The 19,638-nt window shown below is 40.3% G+C and overlaps 2 protein-coding genes across 4 annotated transcripts in view; one reads left to right on the top strand and one right to left on the bottom strand.

The window, feature by feature from the left end:
- The window catches only part of LOC137277409 (C-type lectin domain family 4 member C-like), a 51,156-nt gene extending 47,528 nt beyond the window's left edge, over positions 1-3,628 (top strand). Inside the window, exon 3 of the mRNA XM_067809121.1 lies at positions 3,223-3,628. Coding sequence (XP_067665222.1) covers positions 3,223-3,278 — 56 coding nt within the window. The 3' untranslated portion in view covers positions 3,279-3,628. The remainder of the gene's footprint in view (positions 1-3,222) is intronic.
- The window catches only part of LOC137277407 (protein FAM81A-like), a 31,219-nt gene continuing 11,774 nt past the window's right edge, over positions 194-19,638 (bottom strand). For all 3 annotated transcript variants that reach the window (XM_067809116.1, XM_067809118.1, XM_067809117.1), the window contains exons 2-6: positions 9,585-10,062; positions 7,230-7,478; positions 6,728-6,970; positions 6,444-6,554; positions 194-3,537 (exon numbers count right to left, since the gene is read on the bottom strand). In XM_067809116.1, the coding sequence (XP_067665217.1) occupies positions 3,322-3,537; positions 6,444-6,554; positions 6,728-6,970; positions 7,230-7,478; positions 9,585-10,052 (1,287 nt within the window). In that variant the 5' untranslated portion in view covers positions 10,053-10,062 and the 3' untranslated portion in view covers positions 194-3,321. The remainder of the gene's footprint in view (positions 3,538-6,443; positions 6,555-6,727; positions 6,971-7,229; positions 7,479-9,584; positions 10,063-19,638) is intronic.

The raw sequence follows: 19,638 nt of genomic DNA, 5'->3' as shown, positions 1-19,638 counted from the left end.
TATTATGAAAGGTCCTTTACTAGAAGCAGTTTGGACTCTCTGGCATAACTATTCCTGTGCTCATGTAGGTCTAAATCCACCACTCTAACCAGAGGTTTCTTTCCATACAAGACCTGATATAACAGTATATCTATATTACATCATTTACTCTGACTCTGTACAGACATCAAACAAAATCATGGACAAAGACTAATGACAATAGTATAATTTATTGGCCGATAGGAAAAGTAGAAGTGTGGATGCTCCTTAGACTGACCACATTAGGGGTACAGAATCCATCAGAAGTGTAGAAGTGTACATTCAAAACACATAATTCACATGTATATTGTTACTGGATAAGATATTTTTTCAGTCACAAAAAGATAATTAAAAAAAATTCTACTTAATTTTATTCTATAAGAAAATTTTTTATCTTTAGTTTCCATGAATCAAACATTAAAATAACTTTACGTTTATGACATTCAACCTGGTATTATGGTCAAAATAAATACAAAGAAACACCAAGTGGCTAACATTATGTCTATGTTGGTGAAGTGATGTGATAATCAGGGGTTGTCTCCCTTGTTACAGTCACACATCTTAGTTAATTTTGTGTGTGCTGTGTGCCCAAGGTCCAGAGACACACCAGTCACTGCCCAGTCCCATCGCTATGTATTTAAAACATGTATCCAGCACAGTGATTGATTGGTTTGACAAGTCTAGACTGTCTGAAGCTAAAGATTGCTCTGGGCACCACTTGGCTCACAGTCTGAAGATATATTTTTAGACAACCATAGACTAAACTAAATATTACTCTACTCCAAATGTCCCATGGAACAATTAATAATTCTGGATGGTCTTATATGGATATCACAAGACTGGCACCTTGGGTCAGTCTCTGACCCAACCTATCCAGTATACAGTGAATGACAGCAGAATCCTTGTAAATGTAACAGTACTTTGTATATTGTGTAAGGGAGACAACACACAATACATGGCAATATTCTCTCACTGATGATGTAAATATGGACATAAGATACAGTCATTCTCTATCACATGAATTAACACTAACACTACTGTAAAGACAGCGAGGCCTTCAATTGTATAGACAGTGCATAAAACATATCCTGTCCCCTCGTCCTTAACAGTCTCTATTGGTGAAGGAGGGTCTATTTAAAAAGTAAGGCTGTCCTTTCGCTGGGGGAAATGTTTGACAAAATAAATTTGAGTTGGTTTGAAGTTTGTCTTATCTACTACATGTATTTATTCACTGTTTTTGTTTTTGGGACTGGTCTTGTTTGTTCAAGACTGGTAACTTGTCTGGACATATTTCAGGATTAATTTCTACACTGAAAAAAAAAAAATCTTTTGATTGATACGAGATACATGTATGCCATTCATCAGAGGCACGCTATTCTCGTTGCACCTATTTGTAACACTGTGTGCTATCTTTGATCAGAGGCTTTTCTCCCATGGGATCTGTAACAGCACTCACTGAATCACATACTTATTGTAAAAAGTTCAATTTATCACTTTAAAAAATTTTTTTTTATTCTTTTATATTTCTTAAATCTACAAAAAATTCTTAAAGCAACTTTCCAGGATGTGTAGACCTTTTGCTGTCGCATGAATGTAGTACTGAAAGGTTTGGAGATGAAAGAAAAACAGGAAGGCTGGGAAGTCAGTCCTACCTGATGTGTCTCATATGTCATCAAACTTTTGATAAAAGGATCCCATTTTGTAGGCTGGTACGGTTTACAATGGTAATGACTCATAATGTACACAGCCTCCTAGCCCATTATCAGCAAACACCCTCACACCCTACTTAGGTCAACATGACACAGAAATGGGACATGTTTGATATAATATCACACTTACTTCTTAAGGTGGAAATTCTGAAATGTATATTCATAATGCAAGCAAGACACTGCAAGGTAAGGCAGTAGGAGTTTCTTTACATATTGTGTCCTTGTTGGGAATAAAACACAGAGTTTTGGCAACATGGGGAAACACTTTAACCATTTAGCCTACCCTACTGGTTGTCAGATACTGGTACTTGCTAGCGGACATTTCTCCAATCTCTGATCACTTTTCCAAAAATGGCAGACATGATTTTACATGTATCAAATTTAGATTGAATAAAATTCCCATTGGTGACCTGTGTAACTTCCACTGACTGCTGCAGTTAAAGAATCACTTGAATATAGTGAATATGAATACAGTTTACATGATGATATGCGTCAAGGGTGATTTTGATAAAGCTATGTCCTCCCTAACAAGACACAAAGAATCTGTACCCATGGTCCAAATATGAATAAGTCTATGAATACACATGAGATTTGTGACAACACAAGCTGAAGAAAACATACAATCTTGGTAACTGAATCTGGACGGATGGTCAAACATCAGAGTTAAAACATAAATAACTTTGGGAGAAAATAGATGACTTTGAATGTTAAAAATATTTGCACATCTGACAAACTCTGAAACAATAAAAGTATTGGTATCACAATATTCTTCTTCTGATGTTCATAAAATAAAAGAATGATTATTGAAAGTGAAAACTTCAACATTCATAAATCGGTTTATATATATTACTGATATAAACAATATACAACACTGTTCTATTTAATAAATAAACAATGCAGTAACAAAGATATATGAAAAGGTATTGTAATCATGCATAAAAATATCACAGTTCAAAAGAAATCTCTGTCAGACATTTGCTGAAAATGAAGCAGTCAAGGGGGAATAACTTTCAAGGTCTGAAATTCACTCCCTTTGATTAGCATCCATCCCACTGCTTTGACTGAATGAGTGTTCAGTCAGATTGTTGGTAAGGACAGTCAGTATTGTTATCAATCTTCTTCCGAATCTGACTGATTTAGAAACTGTCACCACACAAACTGAGGTATAACAATCTAAATCAAGGGAACTTCTGCTACCGAAATACTGGAAGCACAGAGCTACCACTCAGTTTGTAAATAATGATAATATGCTGGCAAATCTAAAATCACCTTTTTACAACATTTACATCCAATGCATCCAAATGTATCAGTTTCAGAGGCAGTCAGTCATGTTCATAAATGGATGGGACTTCTTTAAGATTATGTTGCTATGCTGGTTTTACATTTAATTACAAAATTGCATTTCAAATGCCTTCATATTCCTGGAAGAGTTCAAACATGGAATGAATATCTGACAATTGTCCTGTATCTATAGTAATTGCCTATCTAATTCCAGCTGATGACTCAACACAGGACTACCACCATTATATCATGCCTGGCCATGGTAGCTGATGCAGTATCAGTTGTGGAAGATTGGAGTGAAAAATGAAGTGTCCTATACCAATACCACCATCTTCCTGATCTGTGACAACTCCTTCCTAAGCTGGTCCTCCAACAGTTTCCGCCTTCCCTCCATCACAGTCTTCATGTTGCTGATGCTCTCATGGACTGTTGAAAATCCTTCTCGACACTCACGTTTCAATTTGGCGAGCTCCTCATTCAGGCGTCGAATGTCAGCCTCAATACGCGCCAACAGCTTACTCTCAATGTGCTGTAGGAAAATATGTATTCTTAGCATATCTACATATTTTCAATATAAAGTTACACAGACTGGTTTACACAAATAAAGTTTTCAGCATCAATGCACTTATTATGTACCTTAATGTGCTTATGTACCTTTCCCCACAATTCATTCAATAGTAATTCAACAAATTAGAGATGGCATGCAGATGGGATCTAAAGTTGGGTTGAGGCAGAGCATGGGTGTAATATGAAGGGTTGAGGCAGAGAGGGATTGTAATGTGAAGGGTTGAGGCAGAGAGGGATTGTAATGTGAAGGGCTGAGACAGAGAGGGATTGTAATTTGAAGGGTAGAGGCAGAGAGGATTGTAATGTGAAATGTTGAGGCAGAGAGGGATTGTAATATGAAGGATTGAGGCAGAGAGGATTGTAATATGAAGGATTGAGGCAGAGAGGGATTGTAATGTGAAGGGCTGAGGCAGAGAGGGATTGTAATTTGAAGGGCTCAGGCAGAGAGGGATTGTAATTTGAAGGACTGAGGCCGGGAGGGATTGTAATGTGAAGGGCTGAGGCAGAGAGTGATTGTAATTTGAAGGGTTGAGGCAGAGAGGGATTGTAATTTGAAGGGCTGAGGCAGAGAGGGATTGTAATGTGAAGGGTTGAGGCAGAGAGGGATTGTAATTTGAAGGGTTGAAGCAGAGAGGGATTGTAATTTGAAAGGCTGAGGCAGAGAGGGATTATAATGTGAAGGGTTGAAGCAGAGAGGGATTGTAATGTGAAGGGTTGAGGCAGAGAGGGATTGTAATGTGAAGGGTTGAGGCAGAGAGGGATTGTAATATGAAGGATTGAGGTAGAGAGGATTGTAATGTGAAGGGTTGAGGAAGAGAGGGATTGTAATGTGAAGGGTTGAGGCAGGGAGGGATTGTAATGTGAAGGGTTGAGGCAGGGAGGGATTGTAATGTGAAGGGTTGAGGCAGGGAGGGATTGTAATGTGAAGGGTTGAGGCAGAGAGGGATTATAATGTGAAGGGTTGAAGCAGAGAGGGATTGTAATGTGAAGGGTTGAAGCAGAGAGGGATTGTAATGTGAAGGGTTGAGGCAGAGAGGGATTGTAATGTGAAGGGTTGAGGCAGAGAGGGATTGTAATATGAAGGATTGAGGCAGAGAGGATTGTAATGTGAAGGGTTGAGGAAGAGAGGGATTGTAATGTGAAGGGTTGAGGCAGGGAGGGATTGTAATGTGAAGGGTTGAGGCAGGGAGGGATTGTAATGTGAAGGGTTGAGGCAGGGAGGGATTGTAATGTGAAGGGTTGAGGCAGAGAGGGATTATAATGTGAAGGGTTGAAGCAGAGAGGGATTGTAATGTGAAGGGTTGAAGCAGAGAGGGATTGTAATGTGAAGGGTTGAGGCAGAGAGGGATTATAATGTGAAGGGTTGAAGCAGAGAGGGATTGTAATGTGAAGGGTTGAAGCAGAGAGGGATTGTAATGTGAAGGGTTGAGGAAGAGCATGGGTGTAATGTGAACAGTTTAGGCACAGAGAGGGTGTAATGTGAACAGTTGAGGCACAGAGCGGGTGTATTGTGAAGGGCTGAGGATGAGCGTGGGTGCAGGGGTTACAGTGAAGGTGTTGGTGTAAAGGCTACAGAGAAGGTGTTCATGTAAGGGAACAGGGAAGGTGTTGGTGTAGGTGTTAGAAGGAAGGTTTCGATGTATGGTTAGAGGGAAGGTGTTGGTGCATGGTAAGAGGGAAGGTGTTGGTGTAGGTGTTACAGGGAAGGTGTTTGTGTCAGGTGACAAGGAAGGTGTTTGTGTAGGGTGACATGGAAGGTGTTGATGTAGGTGTTACAGTGAAGGTGTTTGTTAAGGGGTTACAGGGAAGGTGTAGGTGTAAGGTGACATTGAAGGTGCTGGTGAAGGGGTACTGGGAAAGTGTCAGTGTAAAGGTTACTGGGAAAGTGTTGGTGTATGGTTAGAGGGAAGGTGTTGGTGAAGGTGTTACATTGAAGGTGTAGGTGTATGGTTAGAGGGAAGGTGTTGGTGAAGGTGTTACATTGAAGGTGTTGGTGTATGGTTAGTGGGAAGGTGTTGTGAAGGTGTTACATTGAAGGTGTAGGTGTATGGTTAGAGGGAAGGTGTTGGTGAAGGTGTTACATTGAAGGTGTTGGTGTAGGGTTAGAGGAATGGTGTTGGTGAAGGTGTTACATTGAAGGTGTAGGTGTATGGTTAGAGGGAAGGTGTTGGTGAAGGTGTTACATTGAAGGTGTTGGTGAAGGTGTTACATTGAAGGTGTAGGTGTATGGTTAGAGGGAAGGTGTTGGTGAAGGTGTAGGTGTATGGTTAGTGGGAAGGTGTTGGTGAAGGTGTTAGACTGAAGGTGTAGGTGTATGGTTAGAGAGAAGGTGTTTGTGAAGGTGTTACATTGAAGGTGTAGGTGTATGGTTAGAGGGAAGGTGTTACAGGGAAGGTGTAGGTGTATGGTTAGAGGGAAGGTGTTGGTGAAGGTGTTACACTGAAGGTGTGGGTGTATGGTTAGAGAGAAGGTGTTTGTGAAGGTGTTACATTGAAGGTGTAGGTGTATGGTTAGAGGGAAGGTGTTACAGGGAAGGTGTAGGTGTATGGTTAGAGGGAAGGTGTTGGTGAAGGTGTTACAGGGAAGGTGTTGGTGTATGGTTAGAGGGAAGGTGTTGGTGAAGGTGTTACACTGAAGGTGTGGGTGTATGGTTAGAGAGAAGGTGTTTGTGAAGGTGTTACATTGAAGGTGTAGGTGTATGGTTAGAGGGAAGGTGTTACAGGGAAGGTGTAGGTGTATGGTTAGAGGGAAGGTGTTGGTGTAGGTGTTACAGGGAAGGTGTTGGTCTAAGGTGACAGGAAAGGTGTTGGTGAAGGTGTTACACTGAAGGTGTGAGGGTCTTGGTGTGGTGTGTCTAGGTGTACTCACTGCCTGCAGGTCAGTGTAGTGGTTGCGATCCTCCAACAAGGCTTCCTCCAGCTTCTGTATGCGAACCTCCAGCATGTACATACTATCATCTATCTTCTTGTCGATCTTCTCCTGTGGACCAATCAGTCAACAAGTAACCTCTGTAATGCATGGTGGAGATGACACTAACAATATTCGTGAACTATTGTAAGACGTGGCTGTTTCATAAGCAAAATATACAAGAATGCTATCAAATGTGTTCTCCCAATAAAAAGAATGAAGAGAGAGACAAGCTCTCAACTCACAATCATGAGGTCTCGTGTGCCGCCAGCCTTCTCAATCAGACTGATGATTCTCTGTTCCATGCGTTCCCTTTCAGCCTCTGCTGAGCTTGCCACAGTTGTGATGGTGTTCTTAAGGTCTTCAATCATTTGTCGTGTTTTACTGTCCAACATGGAGAGGTTATTGTTTGTGTCCCCCTCCAAGTGCTGAAACTTGATCCGACTCTCACCTGTTACCTTCTCCATTGTGTTCGTCATAGACACTAACTGTAGTTAGAAGAAAAGGGTCATGGTCAGTGTTGAGCATACAGGGGCCTTCCTTTTTTATGGCGTTGTGTAGAAGCTCTGTTGGGATTAGGGGCACCTGACTGACCTGAGACTATCTAACAAGGTGCTGTGTAGAAGCTACCTTGGTGTTGTGTTTAAGCTATCCCGGTGTAGACACCTGGTGTTGTGTAGAAGCTATGTTGGTGCAGACACTTGGTGTTGTGTAGAAGCTATGTTGGTGTAGAGACACTTAACTGACCTGAGACTCTATTCCATGCATGCGCTCCATGATGCCGGTTTGCAGCTGCTGTTGTTGACTTGACAATGCACGGATGGAGTCGAAGGATGTGCGCATGTCCACACTGAGTTTGGCAATAGCTGTATCACAGCGGACAATACGACCTCGGAGGTCTGATAAACTGGTGACATGATGCATTTCGATACTTTTGACAGCATTATTGGTCCCCACTGCTGCTGAATCCCTGGCTTTGATGTTCTCTTCTAATACCTAAAATAGGGAAAAATAAGTCACTACAAACTGATGAGTAGACCTTGTGGTCTCATGCAGGCATGTAGGGAATGGAGCCTGGAGATACTGTAGTAGTGGAAGGGTACCGTATGGGTCTGTTTGGTGTGGGGATCAGAGCCAGGAGATACTGTAGTAGTGGTAGGACACTGTATGGGTCTGTTTGGTGTGGGTATGAGCCTGGAGATACTGTAGTAGTGGTAGGACACTTTATGGGTCTGTTTGGCGTGGGGATAAGAGCCTGGAGATACTGTAGTAGTGGTAAGGTACTGTATGGGTCTGTTTGGTGTGGGGATCAGAGCCTGGAGATACTGTAGTAGTGGTAGGGCACTGTATGGGTCTGTTTGGTGTGGGGATCAGAGCCTGGAGATACTGTAGTAGTGGTAGGGTACCGTATGGGTCTGTTTGGTGTGGGGATCAGAGCCTGGAGATACTGTAGTAGTGGCAAGGCACTGTATGGGTCTGTTTGGTGTGGGGATCAGAGCCTGGAGATACTGTAGTAGTGGTAGGGTACTGTATGGGTCTGTTTGGTGTGGGGATCAGAGCCTGGAGATACTGCAGTAGTGGTAAGGTACTGTATGGGTCTGTTTGGTGTGGGGATCAGAGCCTGGAGATACTGTAGTAGTGGTAGGGCACTGTATGGGTCTGTTTGGTGTGGGGATCAGAGCCTGGAGATACTGTAGTAGTGGTAGGGTACCGTATGGGTCTGTTTGGTGTGGGGATCAGAGTCTGGAGATACTGTAGTAGTGGTAGGGCACTGTATGGGTCTGTTTGGTGTGGGGATCAGAGCCTGGAGATACTGTAGTAGTGGCAGGGCACTGTATGGGTCTGTTTGGTGTGGGGATCAGAGCCTGGAGATACTGTAGTAGTGGTAGGGTACCGTATGGGTCTGTTTGGTGTGGGGATCAGAGCCTGGAGATACTGTAGTAGTGGCAGGGCACTGTATGGGTCTGTTTGGTGTGGGAATCAGAGCCTGGAGATACTGTAGTAGTGGTAGGGTACCGTATGGGTCTGTTTGGTGTGAGGATCAGAGTCTGGAGATACTGTAGTAGTGGTAAGGTACTGTATGGGTCTGTTTGGTGTGGGGATCAGAGTCTGGAGATACTGTAGTAGTGGTAGGACACTGTATGGGTCTGTTTGGTGTGGGGATCAGAGCCTGGAGATACTGTAGTAGTGGTAGGACACTGTATGGGTCTGTTTGGTGTGGGGATCAGAGTCTGGAGATACTGTAGTAGTGGTAGGACACTGTATGGGTCTGTTTGGTGTGGGGATCAGAGTCTGGAGATACTGTAGTAGTGGTAGGACACTGTATGGGTCTGTTTGGTGTGGGGATCAGAGCCTGGAGATACTAGAGATGGCCTTGTATGGAGGTTGGAGAAGTCAAGGGTATAGAGGTATCAACTTGTTCTCTCCTTCTACACATACTTCATTACCATAAAACAGGTTTAACTGCAGACTCAAAACAAGCAGCAAAATGTACTGTCTCTGCAAAAGAATATTGTTTATAGGTAGTTGTCAGTGTTCAGCAATATGGGTTGCTTCTAACCAAGGTCAGTACAAAGTGTCAAAGTGTCCCTCTATAATCATACAACCATTAGATATAAGACAGGCCTGGATTACCCTCTGTACACCTGATACTACGCAGTCATATCTGGAGCATATAGCTACAGTCTACATGCAATCCTACAGGTGGTCACATATGCAGCCGAGATGTAACCCCATACTACAGGTGGCCACATCGGTAGCAGATAGCTACACCCCATACTACAGGTGGCCACATCTGTAGCAGATAGCTACACCCCACACTACAGGTGGTAACATGTAGTAGATTGATACACCCCATACTACAGCTAGTCACATCTGTAACAGATAGCTATACCCCATACTACATGCAGTCATATCTGCAGCAGATAGTTACAGCCTCTGAACACACAGTACTAATGGTGGTACCATTTGTAGCAGATCTCACACCCATAGCAGGTACCTATGCACAAAATACACCCCACACTACAGGTAGTTATTTATGTCACAGTATTCTCTTTCCAGTTAATGAACACCCCAGTAACATCTCCACCAACTAGTACTCACTGCAATGTCATGGTTTAGCCTGTTGACCACTGAGGTGATGTTGCGAATGTGTTCCTGGAGATGTGCTCGAGCGTTCTTCTCATCTTGCCATGTTCCCTGACTAAAGTTCAGGCTCTCAATGACATCCTCCTTGATCTTGAATGCCCGCTCGATCAATCCCTGAGTGTTGCGCTCCTGCTGTGCCAGCCTCTCTTCCAGCATGTCCAGATGCTGATGGGAAGGGCTGTTGTCGTAGTGCACGATCTCTGTGGGAATAGTCTGAACTGCCTGTGCTGGCTGCATCACCTGAACTGCCGGCTGCACCACCTGCATCGCCTGATGCGCATGCTGTTCATCTGCAATATGGGGGAGGCCTTGTAGACTACGGGGAGACGCCATCCCCCCTACACTGATGGCAGTGTACTCCTGGTTGGTGTCATAGGGGGCCCGGAGGTATGGAAGCTTTCGCTTTGTCGTCGTCAGACTCATCGTGGAGGCTCTGTGTAATAACAGACGTATTAACTTCACTTTTAAGTCACCAAAAACAAACAAATTCTTAATGAAAAAGAGCTTACATAGCATAACTGATGTAGCCCTTGGAAGTTCTGTTTCAAATTTGTTTGAAATTATTTACAAATTACCATTCATTACTGGACTTTCAAAATCATGAGCCAGTTATCAGGTTATACTGAAACAGATAGGTTAAGTAATATGCAGCTATGGGTTAATTCATTGAGTATAACCTACATATGGAAGAAGAGAACAAAATCATATAGCTCTAAACTATGGTAAAACTCACATGCAAGGGTATAGCTGACAAACCTAGAACTATATTCGCAGTGAATGTGGATAGCATGGCTAAGGGAGACAACTCCACATACTTTTGATACAAGGTATGGGTACTAGACTTTTGAGTGTTATTGAGCACCTCACCCAGGAGTCAATCTTAAACATAAGACACCACACAACTCAGCAAGACCTTTAAAATGAGATAGCTTTGTGTTCTATGTAGTAATATGTTCTAACTACATGTCTTCTATGTAACCTTTATGCATTGACGGCCTTGAGTCACAGTGACTTGCACAACAGCAAGAATACTATATATTTCTGTGACAGTTTTGTGCTGATGGTGCAGGAGCGACTATGTCAGACACCCAGACGGTGAATTTTCAAACCATTCCCATAGATTTCCATTGGAAAATGATCCAGTTATCCGGACAGAGAGATCTGTGCAACGTCCATGTGTATGTGTCACGTCAATACCGTTTACCGCACGTGATTTCATTCTTAATCTATCGGAAGGCAATTGGTGTGTGTAGATTAATTAGCAATTAAAACACTAGTAACGCGTGTCACTTGGGTTGTTCATTAGGATTTGGCACGTGTGAGAACACCTCATCAGTAACGAAAACATATGTAGGATTAAGGTAAACTACACTGTAATTGTACTGTATATAACATTTATGAATCGACCCTGCTATTTGTCGCGATGCAAGTTAAAAATAGCCTGCAACATGATCAAAATCATGTGATCCCATCCGGAAGTTTACTTTCTGCAGACAGCATAAGTTTGACGCGATGTCATATGTTTTTATGGCATTTAAAATTAAAAAAGAGAATATGCAATTGGCAAAATAGAAACTTTTTGTCATCGATTAATGTTTTTCATCTAACTTACCACCTGAAGCTCCACTCTCTACACGATTACGTCTGAGACAACCTGACAAATGTTAACCTGCGTTCTGCCTTCCACGTATTATCGGTACACTTATATGTTATGAGATTCACTGTTATTACAATTGACTGTTGATTTATTGATATACATACATGAATTTTTTTTGTTTTCACTTATGTTTGCACGATGCTTTCTTTTGGCATCGTGCAAACATAAGTGAAAACAAAAAAAATTTTAGAAAGTGATCAAATGGAACATATTTGGGATTTCACTTTCTTAGTAAAGTACAAATTCTGTCCGGATGTGACTCAACCAAAAAAGTACTAGAATTTGTACTTTACTAAGAAAGTGAAATCCCAAATATGACATATGTTGCTTTCACTTCATTTTCAGATTTTGCTGGTTGATCCAGTTAACCGGACGACTCGCTATCCACATGATTTTCGAGTGAAACCAAAACGTCTGGATAAACAGGGTTCAACTGTGTATGTCAGAGTATAGGTAACGAGGCCAAGTTCAGTATATATCAATCTATATATATTTGGTGTTGTAACATAACCAACCTTGTCAGTCAGTACATATCTGGGCCCAGTTGTTCAAAACATGCTTACCTTTTGACCAGCCGTTAGGTACATTTAACAGACTGGTAACTATTAACAGACGCTTATTGTGTTGTTCAAAACTTTTAATAGGTTGTTAATCTAAGGACCACTGCTAACTTTTTCAAAAGTGTTGTTAACTCAAAAATCGCTAATGCTGCTTTCATGATGCCAGTTCTGCAAAGAAAGGATTGGGCAAATCGTGGTGTAGAAGTTCATATTGGGAATCGTTCCCATGGAGGGGTACATATGAAACTGTAACCATGCACATCATAGGAACTAATGTACATCATCATCTTTTAACTCTTGTATAAAGTTATATGTATGGTTTACTACACCAAATGTGTCATTTTCTTCAGCAAATATCATTCAAACAATCACTTTCAAAGAATAAAACATATACACCCTATACCCATGTGTGATATGATATTGAAGACAGGATGTAGTGATTGTGTATACCGTATATTACCGTGTATAAGCCGGATTTTGAGGAAAAAAGAATCAGTCTGTAGAAGGGGTTCGGTTTATCTATGAGATATAATTTTGCGAAAGTATTTTTTAGGTCATCAGGGCCCTGTCAGGACGAGCGTACAGATTAGTGGTACACCTGCCTGGAAGTTTACGACAATTACAGCCACTTTGTTCTGATTGCTCAATAAAATACATTATAAACTATACAGTGTTCATTATTTTAACAATATTTTGCTCTTAGTCAATATTACAGTTAGTACCTACCTATTTACACACAATAAATCCACCCAAGAATCCACCCATAATCCTGTCCGATCGCCATTTACAAAATGACATGTGCCAATACAATCAGCTGTTTCCTGTGATGTCACACAGGGTGAAAAGTGTGATTGCTCACCACTGTTTTTCACACTACACAAGCAGTACACAAGTACATAAACAAGGATATTAAATGGGCAGGTTGCTGTTGTTTCAATGTTTGCACAAACACTTTGTGAAGGAACCTAATTCTTTCATATTCAAAACAATTATAATTAATCCGTGAAGCCTATGAGTGAATAATGTATGTATAAAGTATAGTCTATACAGTACAAACAGATTAACATTGCGGCAATGTTTGATGACTGGGAGATGTTGTATCAAGGAAACTGATCCAATGCACTCGAGTAAAAAAGTTTATACAGTACAAACACATTAACATGTAGGCTATGTCTGAAGAGTGCAAGATGTGTCAAGGAAATTGGTGAGATACTGCACATAGGTATAAAAGGTTGAATAATTTCTGGAAATGACATTCTCATTATGAATTTGAAAAGGAAACGCCATGCTTACGATGCTTCATTCAAGTTGCAAGTTGTTGCTCAGGCTGTGGCAACTAACAACAGTGCTGCTGCACATGAGTTTGACATCAACGAAAAACAAGTACAAACCTGGAGGAAGGAGGAAGGAGACAAGCCAAAGAACAAGAAAGCAAGGAGATTCACGGTAACATCGTTTACCAAGTTAGAGGACGTCCTGACTGAGTGGATACACGAAAAGAGGCAATCAGGTTTCACTGTGACCAGGAACATGATTCGTCAGGGAGCGCTGACAATATACAAGGTGAAGAAGGAAGAGTTAGGACTCCCTTCTTCCTTTAGAGCCTCATCAGCATGGTGTACGGCGATTCATGGAGAGGAGGAATTTGACCCTGTGGAAAGGGATACATATTGCCCCAAACTGCCGGACCAAGTGAGCACAAAAGGGAACCTATTTCACGCTTTTTGTAATTTAGGAAAGGAAGACTGTCAAGTATGATATATGACAGATAGGTAACATGGATGAGACGTCTCCTAGTTTTGATATGCCAGGTTCAAGGACCGTCCATGTTAAAGGAGCAAGGACAGTGTCTGTGAAGACAACAGGGAATGAGAAACAACATTTCACGGTGGTACTTTCCTGTATGGCAGATGGGACGAAGTTGAAGCCAATGATTGTGTTCAAGTGGAAGAAATTGCCAAAGGAAAAGTTTCCTACAGGTGTCGTAGTTACAGTTCACCCCAAGGGATGGATGGACAAGGCTCTTGTCAACAAATGTATGTGTGGTCTACGAGACCAGGGGCATTGATAAGGTGCAACTTGTTACTTGTTTGGGACATGTTTAGGGCCCATTTGTGTCCTTCTGTAAAGAAGAAATTGGTCAAGAAGAAAACACCAGGCAGTTAGTCCGGGTGGCTGCACATGTCTGCTCCTACCACTAGATGTTTCTCCAAACAAGCCATTCAAGGTGAATGTTAGAACAAAGTGGTCTGATTGGATGATTAATGGAGAACACATCTACACAAAGTCAAATGCAATAAGGAGGGCTCCCCTAAGCGAAGTGGCGAGATGGGTAAAAGAATCGTGGTAGGAAATTCCAACAAGCATGATTGTAAATTCCTTCTTGAAATGTGGAATTTCGAATAAGATGGACGGTTCTGATGATGCATAATCGAAGAGTTCCTGATGTATGAAGACAGAAAGGAAGATGAAGATGTCCTTGTGTGTGACTATTTACACTACTATTAAGATATCTCTGGTCTGGCCATAGTGGGGGGTCAGCTTATCTATGAGAGATACGATTTCATAGATAGTGGGGGGTTTGCTTATCTTAAGAGATACGATTTTGGGACTGATTTTGAGGGTCAAGTTGGGGGGTCGACTTATCTACGGGGTTGGCTTATACATGGTAATATACGGTACTCTTATTCTTCTGACCTTCACCTCAAAGAAATTTCCAAATACGTACAACAGTGTTTACGTATGACATCATTACCGTGGACTGAGTTCTTAAAACATGGTGTCTGACATAGGGTATGCGAGGGTCCCAGTTTAAGTAATCTTACTCTTAGTACTGTATGTTACACTCCAGGGATAATTTGTACATATATATGAGATGTAAGTAATCAGAATGAGTCTGACTATCTGTGTACCGTTGTAAGCATTTGTTGTTTTCATCATAAGAAATAGGAGAAGTCAGAAACGCTTATCATTACCATTGTTGCTATGCATGATTTTGTGTCAGTTATGACATCACGCTGCACAAAAACTTGACAGAGTCACATTAACACATCACGTACCTGTATTGTACTTATTTTCAATTTCCTGTTTCTTGCTACGATGCTCTTGGAATTTTTCACTTATTTTATAACAAAATCTGAATGCTAATGTTATCCGCTGATAGCTTCATATAAGGAATACAGTGGCACAATAGTATTTCTCTGCCGAATCGCTGCACCATTTCGTAATACACGTAAGAAATATGATACATGTTTTCCATCCTTGAAGACACTGTAAATAAATATCTATGTTTTTTCTGTAGTGATATGTGAATTGAACAGAATGGATCAATCTGATTAATGAATAATGACCATATGTGTATCTATAAATTAGACTCCGTTCATGTTTTTAAAGTCATCTTTCTGGAATATGCATCTGTGAAGGCATTCAAATAATGACAATATTACACAGTTTTATTCATGAGATTCCTGTCAACACTATGGTATGATAACGGATTGATTTTCTTCAGCTGTGCCGGCATGGAGGCCTATAGTAACATATTAAGTTTCAAATGGCACTGAATGCATATATCAGATGAAAAACTGGTATTAATAATATTGTTTGATTTGGTAAAGTGTGGTCATATATTACAATTTTGACAGCCTTGGCAAATTATAAATGATATTAATAGCATCTTCACAACTTGGCCATACAGTCATGTCAATTTAAGGAGTGAGAAGTGAAAGATAGGTGGTGAGGGGATTCAAAGATGCATTACGATTGTACCTGTCTAAGCATAACTCCTGTGTGTAAATGCAAATCTTCTATCCACCGACAAGATGCTTCTGATATCAATATTATGTTCATGGATTCATCATATTTTATTTATAGCTGTGCTACAGTTTCTCACTGAAATGTTTTTACTGTTGTCGGAATTGAAATACGTCCAACACAGACCTGGGATCATATATCTTTGAAATATATATATGCAAACAGCTGGAACCTTGTCTTCTAATACAAAACATTTGTAACGCCTTAACATCTGTATGCCTATGATAAACCATAGATTTGGCCTCAACCATTGATTGGATCACATTCTCTTCGTCAGCAGAGAAATTCCACTTCTCATTTTCTTTGGGATGCAAGTGACATTTTGTGTTTCCATTTTTGGTAAACGGTCAGTAAACAGAAAAAGGAACTGTGGGATATATGGACGCTAACCAGTTTAATGTTCGGTTAGCTTATGGCCAGTTAAAGATTTAACGTGACAGGTACACATCTGGGGTTATAACATAACCAATCGTGTCATCAGGTACATAACTAGGGTTGTAATATAACCAATCGTGTCACTAGGTAGATTTTTTGGTTGTAACATAACCATATCAATAGGTACATACCTGAGGTTGCAACATAATCAACCGTGTCACTAGGTACATATCTGGGGTTGTAATATAACCAACCGTGTCCCTAGTTACATATCTGGGGTTGTAATATAACCAACCGTGTCACTAGGTACATATCTGGGGTTGTAACAGAACCAACCGTGTCACTAGGTACATATCTGGGGTTGTAATAGAACAAACCGTGTCACTAGATACATATCTGGGGTTGTAATATTACAAACCTTATCAATAGGTAAAATCTAGGTTCAACTTTACAGTCTAAATCTTCAGAATGGCTGCAACAGCCAGATAGAGTATCTGTATCTATTCACTACATCATTCATGTGAACTGTCAAAACCTAGAATGTTGTCAGTAATGCTGCACCCAAAAAATGTGTTAACGCTGATTTTTAGAAACAGCAACATGTGACTAAATGCCTGTGACATTGTTTTGTAACACATGATCACAAATCTTTGTACTGATCAAAGATTTGAGCAATTCCAGCATGCAATATCTCACCTTCACTCCAGCAGTTTGTCTGTGAACAGCCAGTGCCTGGCCAAGCCCCATATCTATCAGTCAGTCCAGAGGCGTGATCAAGTAATTAGACAGAGGTCATTTAGAATGTGTGATCGTGTGTGAGTGTATGCAGGCATTGCTGAGCAACACCAACGGTAACAGCCATTTGAATGCAGTGCACACCAGCGCGCTGCCTGATTACAGCCAGCCTGGGACAGAATGTGCAGCACGCACATGTCTGGCAGTCAGCTACCAGATCTTGCTCCTCATACAATCACTAGATGCATTATTGAATAATGAAAACATCTGGGGTATCAAAAGTTGAGGAATATACAAATAAGTCTTAGAAGGAGTTAATTAAATTCTTGGTTGAGTTCTTTTGGGTTGTGTTATATAATACAACTTCTTTGTTTCTTCATGACTTGATAGAAGACAACCATTCAACTGTGCGTAAAAGTCTACATTGCTGACTTGCCAATGCAAAAAGATAAGTCAAAATTTCCTGTACTTGTATGTAAACAAAGTTGCAATGCCCCTGAGACAAAATATGACAGATGAACTGATGGACCCGTTTCTGTATTTATAAACGTTTCTAAATCTGAGTTTTCATGTTTCCTGACTAAATGTGATTGAATCACGTACAGAGAATCTCTTACTGTCGTGGTAAAAGACTTCTGCCCCAGTTGGTGTGTTCAGTCCCAGTCAACACTGGCCAGGGTCCAATGTTTCTCAATTGCTGGGAGTGATTAATCAGTGGTATCAATTATTGATGTTTGTTTGGCACTAAGCAGGTAGACATGGAGAATGGTCTGTCTTCAGGAGTCTCAGAGCTGCTGCTGCTGTATCTGGTTGTGGTATAAAGTTACTGTTGTATAATTAGATAATGAGCTGAAACAGCCATTGTAAAAGACTTCACTCTTCTTGAATAAAATGTTGTTTAATGTTGCGTTCAACACTACTGAACAGTATGTACACTGATTTTTACGTTCATAGCTTCATAAATGCTGAAGTAAGGTAATTTTTAAGGTCCATTGTATTATGTGACAACACAGCATGACACAGAAAATTTTGCAACATGTTAGAAATATGAAGGTAATATGTAAATACAAGCATTTCTAAACATACAGCACACTGATCACTGGAATTATGTGTTGCCATAGATGAACACTTTAACTGAATACATTGGTCCCAATGTCAGATTCATGCCTTGCTACATAAATGCAAAATTGTTAATCACAGTGAGTGATTTCCCCACTTATATTCCTCAATAACAGGGTCTTTGAACTGCACATTTTACAAATAGTATATCAAATCTAAACATACCTATCACAGAAAATGTTGAATATCCTGAGAACAGATCAGTGCACAGCCTTTAGTCTTGAATTTGACATTGGGGATCTATCTATACTTTACTGTCTGGTATGGCAGGGACATTCAAATAAACTATTAAAACAAATTATTACACTTCTAGATACTATATTTTGAAACACTTCATGTTTCATGCTGTAGTGAACAACCATTTAGTTATGGCAAAGTAATTAGCGATATTGCACAGATAAAATAATTTCAATGTGCCCTGGCGGTACACTGAAACTCACCATAATTCATTTAATGAAAAATGCAATAAATCTGACCAAGTTAAATTATTCAAAACCTATTTTTTCCACCCATAATTATTATCATTGGCACTTTAGATCTCATAGAGCTAACATGGGTGTGCTCATTTTGATAAACAGTGTACATAACAGGTAATCCTGTTTTGGATGATAACATAGTATATGGTCAGGACAAAGGAACTATCCTTGCAGTCATGATAGTGTTCAGGAAATCCTGCTCTCAGGATTTGCGGGTTTACATGATGTCTACTGATTTATTAAACAGCAAACTAAAATGCTGTAATTGATGAGATGTTACACAAGGCATGGGCCTAATAAATTTTACAAATCCTACAAATTCTCTCCAAATTCATCTATCTGGTGCCCAATGGCAAACGTTGAATAAACTGCATTTCTATCCCTGAGTGAAGAACTAATCTGTTATCATCATGCTACAGTGAAGAACCATTCCGCTATGCTACAGTGAAGAACCATTGTGTTATGCAACAGTGAAGAACCATTTTGCTATGCTACAGTGAAGAACCATTCTGCTATGCTACAGTGACGAACCATTCCGCTATCATGTTACGTGGTAAAACATTATCTTCATGTTGAAAAAACCCCACAAGTTTCATGCTAATGTGAAAAACAACCCTGACTGTATTAATCTACTTTAACATAAATCATGATTCATCAGTCTATTTCAAATATAGACTCTGCAAAGAATCAGCCTTGCATGATTATCCATGTTCATCATATGACATCAGACAAGAGAAAGTATGATTTTACTGGATTGTGGAGGTAGAAATATCTTAGATCTTGTCAGCTCTGTTATCTTGCCTCTGGTAACCTTTGAAAAATATTACCTGCAACCTACTGTATAAGAATAACTTCATGCTGTAACATTTAGCTGAACTAAAACTAATAAAGGAAGGGGTGGACAATCAAGTATATGTATTACTGATCATGAAAGATGGCTCTCACGTGTCAGAAGGGAAACCTATCTCAAAGGTAAGTCAGAAATAACTCCTAATCATGATACACCATTGTCCAGCAAAGCATGCAACATTGGAAACAATCGCCATCTACTTTAATCCCACCACGAACAAATCACTTAATGTCCTCAGTGTTTCTTACATATACTGAGTTTTCATTAAAATACAATACTCTGAAACAGTGACAATCCATAGAGCCTTATTCTAAACATGTTAACTGCTGATGTTATGACAACCAGGTATTTTCACCATGTACACATTTACTTAAAAACACACAAACACAAATAATCATCACATTATATACTGAGATATTACAGGACA

The sequence above is a fragment of the Haliotis asinina genome, chromosome 3 (genome assembly GCF_037392515.1).
Source record: "Haliotis asinina isolate JCU_RB_2024 chromosome 3, JCU_Hal_asi_v2, whole genome shotgun sequence".
NCBI classification, from domain to species: domain Eukaryota; kingdom Metazoa; phylum Mollusca; class Gastropoda; order Lepetellida; family Haliotidae; genus Haliotis; species Haliotis asinina.
This window is presented reverse-complemented; position numbering and strand designations above follow the sequence as displayed.